The sequence below is a fragment of the Chinchilla lanigera genome, unplaced genomic scaffold, assembly GCF_000276665.1.
Source record: "Chinchilla lanigera isolate Chin_1 unplaced genomic scaffold, ChiLan1.0 scaffold00168, whole genome shotgun sequence".
In the NCBI taxonomy this organism is placed as follows: domain Eukaryota; kingdom Metazoa; phylum Chordata; class Mammalia; order Rodentia; family Chinchillidae; genus Chinchilla; species Chinchilla lanigera.
In genome coordinates this window covers 218,424-229,178 of record NW_004955569.1, presented here as the reverse complement: position 1 = coordinate 229,178, position 10,755 = coordinate 218,424, and the positions used below count along the sequence as shown (strand labels likewise).

The window sequence follows — 10,755 nt, the reverse complement described above, 5'->3', positions numbered from 1 at the left end:
AAGGTTTTAAACTAATTTAGTAACACTTTACATTTTCTAAATTGTGATTCAGAAGGTTGCTCAGCAGGACAGAAGAACTCACCGTCTCTTGCAGCTGAAGAGATGCTGCAAAGCACAAGTTTTCTTGACTCCTGAAAACCTGTTTTTCACAAAGACCACATAAATCATTTGCACCTCCAAAATTACAAAAGTAAAAAGGCACTTCATCTTTCTGAGGTTGCTGACATATATACCTCAGGTAAGTGACATGGTTTATTGGGCTCATCTTCTTACTTCACTTGTCTTAGATATAGTTACATAGAAAATTCCAAATCACTCTTCCCTCTAAAGAAAACTTATATACAGACAAAACTTCATTGCCACCTGCCAGCCCGTTAAGGGACCGGGGGAGGGATTATAACCACTGTGGCTATTCCAATGGTTTGCACATATTACCTCCTATATGGTATTTTCTGATCAGAGAATTTCTATTATATACAGTCCCATTATCAGATAGTGGTTATTCTATTCTTTTCCACTCCAATGTTATATAAATAATTTTTAGTATCTCTTAAACATTATTCATTATGGTACAGAGACAACCCATAACTTGGATACCAACCAATCTCAAGAGAGAATGGATAAATAAAATTTAGCCCATAATCAAATCACATCAACACCAAAACTTATTTGACAAAAATGTTTGCTGGACAGTCATTATGTGACAGCTACAGTGAAACCTGTGGTCACCTTAACTCATTGCATTCAAACTGCTCAAACTATGAATAGGTCTTTTAAAAATATTCTCTAAATTGCTAACTTAGACGAACACTGAAAAAAAACCCAGTAACTTGATACCCTTCAGATAACAGTCACCTGGCTCAATAAACTTCAAAAAGCTCTGCACATATGCCATCAGGTTAATGGGGACGCCAGCTACCATTTTATGTGCATCATATTTATCCCATTAAACCATTCAGAGTTCTAAGAGTAAGTCCAACACCTTCCCCATGGTGCTTTTTATACATATCTGGGTGGAGATATTACCAACCTCCAGAGCCAACTGTAAGACCAACTTCATAAATCACAAAAGGAAGCTCACAGTATCACCTTAATGATACTGCCTACTGTCTGACTCCCCAAAATTTACTTTATGGCCTCAAACTGTACATTTGGATTTTTATTAATACTCAAATTATCTTTGCGTTGCTTGATGTTATACTTCCCAAGGCCTTTTATGTGCTGTTCTGGTGGGCATTATATGAGCCCATGATGACATTCCTACATCAAGCTGTCTGCTCAACTCATCAAAACAATGTAAGAGCAGAGAAAAATGAGAAGAGCTACAAACAAGAATATACTTTTCCAAGAAATATCCTTGGAGAACTTCTTCCAACCAGGCCCAACCACCTTGCAGCACACACATACAAACTGCACTTATCAATTCATGAATCAACAGAAAACTACAAACTTCATAGAGTTCAATCAAATTTTAAACACAAAAGATATTTGGGGGATCTTTCAGAAATAAACCACAATACCAGGACTGCACATGGGAGAGAAGTCAGGAAACACAAGACAGCACAGTGCCACTCAACACAAATGTCACACAGCCCCACCAAAACTGTCCAGTTGCCAGTACCCAATATGATGATAGTTCAGGAGCAGGCACTGAGCTGCCCATGACAGTGCTTTGGACATGATTAAGTCACTTTACTTGCACAGCACAGGATGCTGAGTGCCTGGCAGTTTCTCTGCCTCACCCTGAAAACCAGCAAAGAACAAGAGCATAAAAGCAACAGTTGACATACAAGAACAAGACTCCTCAGTTGATGCAGAGGTCTCGGTGCTGCCAAGGCTTCTTCTATCAATGTGTTACTGAGCTTATGGTTCTGCCACAGCCTCATTTCTGTCTTGGGTCACTAGAGCTTGCATACCAGCATTTACAGGATTAAGGATCCCTCAAAGGTATGCCCATGACAGTGCTTTGCAACCTGCCATCATTAAATGCCCATCAACCTTCCATCATTAAATGTCACAGAACCAGTCAGTGTGAGTCAGCTAGTGTGGCTTTCAGCAAGACACTGGAACTTCTGACTTGGGTTCCTGACAGAGAAGGATGCCTCTCTCTGGACAGCATGGCTGCTTGGACAGTTCACAGGGCACCAACCTTTCTTCACTGATGCACTGCTGCTCCATTTCCTGCCCTCTGAGCCAAAAAAGAACAAGAGAAAATATACACTACCTCTTTAAGATAACAAAAACCCTTTCTAACATAGACTTCCTCCTAAGAGACTGACTGTACCCAGCATGAGGGATCACAGCATTTGTTCCAAGTCCAGAGTTGCTACTATCTTCTTACTGTCCTCAATAGGCTCTTCCTGAATGTTGTCCCTGAAAGTCAGGTAGTAAGTGTACCTCCTGCACTTGAGCCTCAATATCTCATGGATAAAACTCTAAAGTGAAAAGAAGTGGGCCACAGGTCAGGGCAGGACACAATGGAATAGACAGAAAGATTTCAATTTGTCAGGGGATAGAAATTTAAATGAGGCATTTGACTTCTCTGTGCAGCCTTTCTCATCCCTTATCTCTTAATCTATTTATTTTCAGCAAAAAATACTGAAACACGAAAAAGAGAATATAATTATCTAATGCACAAAAAAACTTGGCATAATATGTTAACGGTATTCTGCAAAATGAATCAAGATGTAAGAAAAGGGATTTCAACTGCCTCAGACAAGCAATTTGCTTCATCCAAAATTATAAAAAAAAAAATCTGAATTCTGAGTACTGATCATGTTCCTCACCAGGAGGACCAGAATGATGGCTGAAAAGCATTATAACGCACAATCACTTCCTTATGACTAGGCCTTGTCACCTAAGCATTTCACAAAGTGAATCTCTACAGTATAAATTCCCCACCTCAGTTTGAAAGCCTTCTTCTTTCAACTCATTAATTTCCTCCAGGCAAGGGCTGAACTAGCATCTTGTGACAGGTCATCTTGAGAATCAGCCCAAATGGCTGGAGAGAGGGTGAGGATAATAGTAAAAGCACATGCTGGGTGAATGAACACACAATCCTAAAAAACCATCTGCATAGGAGATTCCTCTTTCCACTGCTATAATTATGGCACAGTCCACAATCCTTCTAGAGCTGCTCTACACACAGAGGCCACAAAAAGGAAGGTTGCGAGAAGGAAAAGTGCACTGACATTCCTTTGCTTGTCAATGTGGGCCTAAGCTTAGTCACTGCTCCTGTTGCTAAGATGTTATTCACCTAATTCAAACCAACAGTGATAAGTTAAATGAGACAAAGATACTCAGTCTTAATCTTTTATACTAAGCAAGAAAGGCCCTTATTTTGTTTTTTGTTTTTTGGTATCGGGCTTCTGACTTGTGGCTTGCGGGTTGCTCGGTTATGCTTTTTGGCTTTGTGCTTTGTCCCTGGTCCTTGGTTTTTATTTTCTCTCTGTTTTCACATGAAATAGAGATAAAATATTGTGAGACATTATTCCTTATCAGAAAACAGACACAGGGTTTTAACACAGTGGTAGAGTGCTTGCATAGCATACATGAGGCCCCGGATTCAGCCCTTATACTTGAATAAAGAAAGCAAACAATACGGCAGAAATGTTATTTTCATGTGACAAAATGAACAGATCAACTAATGAAATGTAAATTACATGGCAAGTATGTCTGATTTTGCAACACAAAATTTCAAAGGAGGACTCTAGGTAGAATGAAGAACCATACAAAATATGAAAATAGAACAAGGGAAAAAGTGTAAGAAAAACTAGAAATAAGTGGGCTGGGGATTTAGCTCAGTGGCAAAAGCGCCTGCCTGGCAAGCACAAGGCTGTGAGTTCGGTTCCCGGTACCGGAGAAAAACCAAAAAAAAAAAAAAAAAAAAAGAAAAACTAGAAATAAGAGAATACTCAAAAATAAAAATTTTAAGCAACATATATTAAAGTGACTTTCAAAGTATATAAAACTTTTTTTTTGGTACCAGTAATCAAACTCAGGACCTTGCGCTCGCCAAGCAGGCACTTATGCCACTGAGTTATATCCCCGGCCAGTATATAAAACTTAGGATTTCTGTTCATTAACATGCAGATAGAAAACTTATGAGGTTATGCTGATTCTCTATAAGTGGCAAAGAAATATCTCAAGAAAAGATTTTATTAAAAGAAAATTATACTCATCAAACTATGACAATATCACAGATGCAGATGATTTACAGAAGGGCTTATACAAGAAATGAAAAACCAATGCATAAAACAGAGGCATAAAAGACAAAAAAAAATGAAAAGAGGCAATTAAAATTCACTATGAATCCGTGACATTCATCAAATTAGAAAATGTCTAATGTTTGTTGGATATGAGAAATAGAAATTATTGTCTACTAGTAGTGGTCATATGCATGGTATATAGCAACATTTTAGATGGATATACACACTGTGCACCAACAAATAGGCTCCTGAATATCCATGGCATTTTCTCACATCTGTTTCTAGGGCAGCAAGAAAGATAATGTTCATTGCGGCATTTATACCAGTGACAGAGCTAGACCAGCCTGCTCTCCCATAACCCTGGAAAGGCAAATAAGACGTTATGAATGCAAACAGTGGAGATTCTGTGACGAGTTGACATGTACATACAGCAATCCAAATAAATCTGGAATACAGAACTAGGTGAATTAAGTAATACACAAAATAAACTTTAACACACTCCCATTTGGTCACACTAAAATACGTATGTACATGAGACTGAGGTATAGCTCAGTGGGAGAACACATGTTGCGTGCTCTCAATCTCTGGGCTTACACCAGGATAAAAAATGTACATGAAGCCATGGAGTATAATCCAGTAGTGATGAGCAAGGGCACAAGAGTGCAAGGAATACAAAACCACAACAGGGTCATCAAAGAGATCACAAGACATATTTGGGGCCATATTTCTTCCTATTAAGGGCCATCTGTTTTTACTGTGTGACACTGACCCACATCCCTGACCTCGTCCTACGAGCTGCTCCAATTCTTACTCATGCTGTGTTATGACCGTAACAAAAAAGTTGAGACACATTCACGTTTTCTGATGTTTTCGTTTTTTTTTTTGGTTTTTCTCTGGTACCGGGAACTGAACTCACGACCTTGTGCTTGCCAGGCAGGCGCTTTTGCCACTGAGCTAAATCCCCAGCCCCTTTCTGATGTTTTCAATGCCTGAAAATCACTGACTTAGCAGGTGCAGTGGCCAAATAAGCTGATAAATGACCAAGTACCTACAAAAGGCAACCGGAAACCACAAGAGCTGGCAAATCTCTAGCTCTGATCCCCATACTCAAGCTCAGTGACTCTCCCCAAAGTACTCTCTGTCTGTACTTGCACACTGTCTCCCTGTCCTTCCTACCTACACTACATTTCAGATATCACTTGTGTAAAGATACACAACAGGCTCCAAAGCTTGATGCCGTATGATGGCATCCAAAGACATGTAGAGACCATGTTCAAAGATGCTGTGAAATGAAGCTGTATGCTTTATCTACTGTGACCTCCACAGTAAGCCATTCCCATTGCCTTCTCCAAGATATCAAAATGGAAACTCTGTCCTCAAAGTGTGGGGAACACAAGAGATATTTAAAGGGATTTCAGGTTTGCAAGTTTTTGTCATTTATGGAACACAGAACAAAGGCTCAGGGTCATCTTTCCTGAGGGAGATATCAGTCACTGCAAGGGAGAAAGTTTTGGAAGTGATGGTGTTGCACACACCTGCCTTTAGGCCATCAAGATCATGGAAGTGAAGTTACAGTTGTGAGCAACCCACTGCAGAAAGCCAGATAATTATCCAAGGTTAAAGCAGTTAAAAGGGTTCCCATAATCTGAATAAATTAAAGCTCAAAATGAAAGTGTTTCCTCTTCAACCTTGCACATTCTTGGTGTCTTCTATTCAAAGTACTCAGCCCTGTGTCTGTCCAACGAAAACTGCCATCCTATTGTCCTGGTGATGTAAGATGAACAGTATGGTTGGAATAGGGCAGTTCTGCATAACACAGATACACACACACACACACACACACACACACACACACACACACACACTCTCTCTCTGAAAACAAAGAAAAACCCCAAAGTAGTGCTCCCATTTCCAAACAGTATTACACTGTTAACCTTATTCAATAGTTCATGGTTAGTACAGCATTCAAACCAGGAAATACGCATGGGTATGGTGACACACACCTGTAATACCAGCACTCAGGAGACAGAAGACTCCCTTGAGTTCAAAACAAGCCTAGGCTATACTGTAAATCATTTATCATTCACCCATTATGTACTGCTTCTGACAGAGCAGTGATATATTACTGTTATCCCAGATCAAACTTTGGCTGAGTTCAAAGCCAGCCAGAATTGCAAAGTGAGACCCTGCCTCAAAATAAAAGCTAAAACGAAAAACAAAAACCAGGAAACAATCTGGTGAGTGTCATATTCTACAGAGGGCTACATGAAATGTTGAAGGAATGAGTCTACAGATGCTACTTGAGTCTGAAAAGGGAAATATCTCAATGAACCCAAAAGAAGTTAAAAATAAAATATATTGAAAATGCCCAAAATGTACTCAAACAAGCAAACATGATTGCTAAGTCTTGAATCTTTTAAACTTGCTCACAACACAAATCTTGATCTATATTTGGGAGAATTTACATAACACAATGGCAAATTCATGATAAAACACTAAATACCTCACATACGTTTTAAAATATAGTACACTGTAAATCACTTTTTGTTCACCCATTATGTACTGTTTCTGACAGAGCAGTGATATATTACTGTTATCCCAGATCATGAGGAAATATTATACCATGTAGCCCTAGTGTGAAAAATGAATAAAATTCAACAGTAAAAGATTTGCAGCAGGACACAGTGGCGCACACCTGTAATCCCAGCACTGGGGAGGCTGAGGCAGGAGGATCCTTGCGAGTTCGAGACCTGCCTGGGCTACAAAGTGAACTCAAGGCCAGCCTGAACTGCATAGCGAGACCCTGTCTCAAAAAGACAAAAAAAAGTAAGATTTGCACTAAATAACTTCTTTTTTGCTTCATTGTTTTGGACACTTAACTCATGGCTTCATGCACATTACAGAAGTTAATCTCGAATGTTTATTTATTTCATATTGAAACAGGGTCTTGCTTAGTTAGCCAGACTGAGTTCGGTGATTTAATACTTTTGTCTCATTCCCACAAGTGGTTGTCAGTGATATTTACTTTATCGAAGCACTGAAGTCCTGCTGCATCATGGTGATTTAAGAACTCCAACCTTATACTGGTAAAGTGGCACATATCTGTCATCCCAACAATCAAGGAGGTGAAAAAGCACCACGGGTTTTCCACGAGTTGGGCAACTTAGTAAGAAGTGGTCTCAAAAACTAACAAAAATAAATAAAGATTAAAAATAAAAATTTGAGGGGATATAACTCAGGGCAAATTTCCTGAATCCAGTCCCTGTACAATAACAAACATCAGAAATACCTTCAAATCTTTTACATCAAGGAAAAAACCCCTTTCCCTTCCACTTCAAAGATGGTACTCATCCTGTTTTTAAACCTACAAGACCAGGATCATATTTTCCAATTTTGCCTCAAAAATGATAGGTGAGCTGATAAGTAGTCACAGAAGAAATATTTTCCATTCCCAAATTCCCTTTCTTTCTTTAAGCCTGTGACCTATGAACTCTCCGACTAAGCCAGCAGATAATCCTTCATTTACTATCACACTAAGAAAGATAAGTCAGGAGAAGTTTACGGTTGCAATTGCTGATTTTCCCCACCCTCCAAAATCCCCTGCAGTCCCATTTCCTTTTTTACTTCTCTTTGCTCTTGCCAATTCAAAAAACCTTTTTATTCTAGTCATTCATATGACTGTAGATCTTAAGTATGAGAATTTACCCCTACTTAAACGCCTCTTGTATAATGTTCATCTCAGTGTTCCAATTTTAATACAATGTCTAGAAACAGTCCACAGACTACATCAATTGTTTCAGAGATAACACCCGATTCTTTTTCTTTCCACTCATACCAATATCACACACACACATCCCTGCAGATGCCCTAGTTCAGTCCATTTCTCAGGTTGAGTTCAATAGGGAGCCCCTTTGGAACTTATCCTCAGTAGCAATAGGTCCCCTTCCCTTCCCAATACATTAACATCCCCTCTTTCTCAGCATTCTAAATTCTATTGAAACCCTCACTTAAACATTCTAATTGTACAGAATAGTTTATTTAGTTACTTTATAAGTACGGCACTTACCTACAAAGGGTCTGAAATAGAGTTGAAAATTAGCCATTCAGTAAGAATTAAAATAAGAATAGACACAATGACTTAGGACTTTGAACCAAGACAGAATTTTCTGCCCAAGAAGGAATGCATCCCCCTCCCTACTAAAAGGAGTTTCAGCCAGGATCTACTAAGCTCCTGCATTTCCAGGAACTTAAAATTAAAAAAATAACTAGTTCTTCTCTAAAATCCATTTCCTTTAAACCTTGGACACTGAGAAAATTGGTTCAGTGATCCTGAGTTCAAAGAGGTTGTTTTAAATCCCGAGATACCTGTGATAGGTAGTCACTAAAAAAACTGGGCAATTACTGTGTTGCTTATCTATAATTAGCTCTGAATTGAGCAGTCACATGGTCATTCACTCAGGAGACTTCCTGGAAGTCAGGGAGTTCTTATCCTCTAACATCCTCCTTTGGTTCACCATCTCATTTCTCAATATTATGAGTACAAGATGTCGGTCCATGCAGTAACAGTATCTGAGTAGACGGCTCACATCAATAATTAAAGTGGTAATTGTTTTTTATTGCCGTGCACAGAATCCAGGGTTTCCACAAAGCTCCAGATCTCCTCAGACTGTTGGGAGATGCAGCTCTGCCTGGAGCCACCCAAGAAAGCATTCACAGTGGGGACTGTATGCTAAGGAACAGAACTCTCCCTGTCTGAGCAAAGCAGAAAAGGGGCCGATGATGATGAAAAGCCAAAGGCTAGGAAGACCTCAGATTCTAGAGCTAAGCCAACGCTTGCCATAGCCCATTTTGGCCCTTTCCTTCCAGAACTCATCCAATTCCATCCCATCCATGCACCCATCCCATAACATCACCATTGTGTGCCTTGAGGGTCTCTTAGGATTCTTGTGACACAGGTTGCAGCCAGAAGTTACAGAAAATGGTAGTCCAGTCAGGTGGAAGCTCTCAGCAACGAACCTAGGCTATCGCTTCGGTGCCGTGACACAGGAAGTACCCTCCTCCCTCACATGGCCTGATTGGGTAATTCATACAGAAAATGCCTTCCTTGCTGATTGGCTCCTGCTCCACTGTGGGCTAGCTGAGCAGAGAGGGACAAGAGAAACAAACCTCTTCCACCAGGAGTAAAGTTCAGATTATGAATTGTAACCCAGGAACTTCTGGCCCAGTCCATCTCGCAGGAAGTCCATCTCACCTAACCTGAGAAATACTTGCATTTAAGGCCTTTACTTCTGGCTTTTCAAAGTTCCTATGGTTTTCTTAATGAATTCAGTGGACTCTTCCTGAAAATGGATCACAAATGTGCTCAGAAAGTTTCAGGGTCAATGTCTCATAAAAGAGTCATTCTCCTGATGTCAGAAAACATCATGAGTCCATCCCACCCAGGACAAAACGGAGTATGCTGAGGCCTGCTGTTGGGAATGAGTCAGTTGGATTCTTGGCAAGAATCTCAATCTATTCATTTTCATCCATGGAAATGAGTATATGGCACCTGAGAAAAATATAATTATTGTGTAAATGAAGAAATTAGAGTTGCATGATAGCAATATTCTGTAAAAGAGTAAAGATGAAATAAAATCAAGCATTTCAACTCCCAAAGACAACCTTCACAGTTTATCCATGAGTATAAAAAAAATACTTGAATTCCGAACGTAAACATATTTCCAAATAGGAAAGCCAGAATGATTGCTCAAACAGCCCCACATGTGATCTACCTGATCACTTCCTGGTGATGAGGCTGGGATACAAAAGAATTTTAGACTAAGTTTTCCATACCCTGTCATGGCTCAAGAGGTTAAAATTTCCAACTATCAACATTAGTAAACCTAGAAAAAAGTTACCCAGAGTCAGGTGACACACTCGTGTTAGCAACTTGCTTGGCTTGAGAGATGTACAGGATATTAGTAAAGCACATTTCTTGGTGTGTCTGGCTGAGTCATGAGAGTGTGACCTGAGTGACCAAATCTGGTCCCTGGCCCCTTCTTCTCAGCCTGTTTCCCTTCTCTATGGATTTTGGTTCTCATACAGTAAGTATTCTTGTCCTTTATTTTTATTTACCACGGTATTTACGCATTAGAGGTAGTCAAGTCAAAACTGCAATCTCTGAAATAATGAGACAACATAAACCTTTTCCTAATATTTGAATGCAAGGTATATTTGCCTGTGAAAAGAACAATAGCATCAAAACAATACAATTCAAGCTAGCTATTTGTTCTCAATAAACTTTCAAATACATCATCTTCTTCAGAAAATTATACAAATGAGTTTTTCTCTATAAATACTCTACACAGATCTTCTTCATGTGAACGTATTTTAGTGTGACCCCAGCAACTCTGCATATTCTAATGACCTTTTCCCTCTACAATCTTCTTTTTTTTACATGGGGGGTGGTACTGGGAATCAAACTCATGACTTTGCACTTGCTAGTCAGGCGCTGGAGACGCTGAGCTGTATCTCCAGCCCTTCCCTCTACAATCTAAATAGGAATATA

The 10,755-nt window shown here is 39.5% G+C and overlaps 1 protein-coding gene across 1 annotated transcript in view; it reads right to left on the bottom strand.

Annotated features, from left to right (window-relative positions):
* The window catches only part of LOC102027021 (zinc finger protein 709-like), a 19,456-nt gene extending 14,939 nt beyond the window's left edge, over positions 1 to 4,517 (bottom strand). The window contains exons 1-2 of the mRNA XM_013509356.1: positions 4,482 to 4,517; positions 83 to 139 (exon numbers count right to left, since the gene is read on the bottom strand). Coding sequence (XP_013364810.1) covers positions 83 to 139; positions 4,482 to 4,517 — 93 coding nt within the window. The remainder of the gene's footprint in view (positions 1 to 82; positions 140 to 4,481) is intronic.
* Positions 4,518 to 10,755: the final 6,238 nt, after the last annotated feature.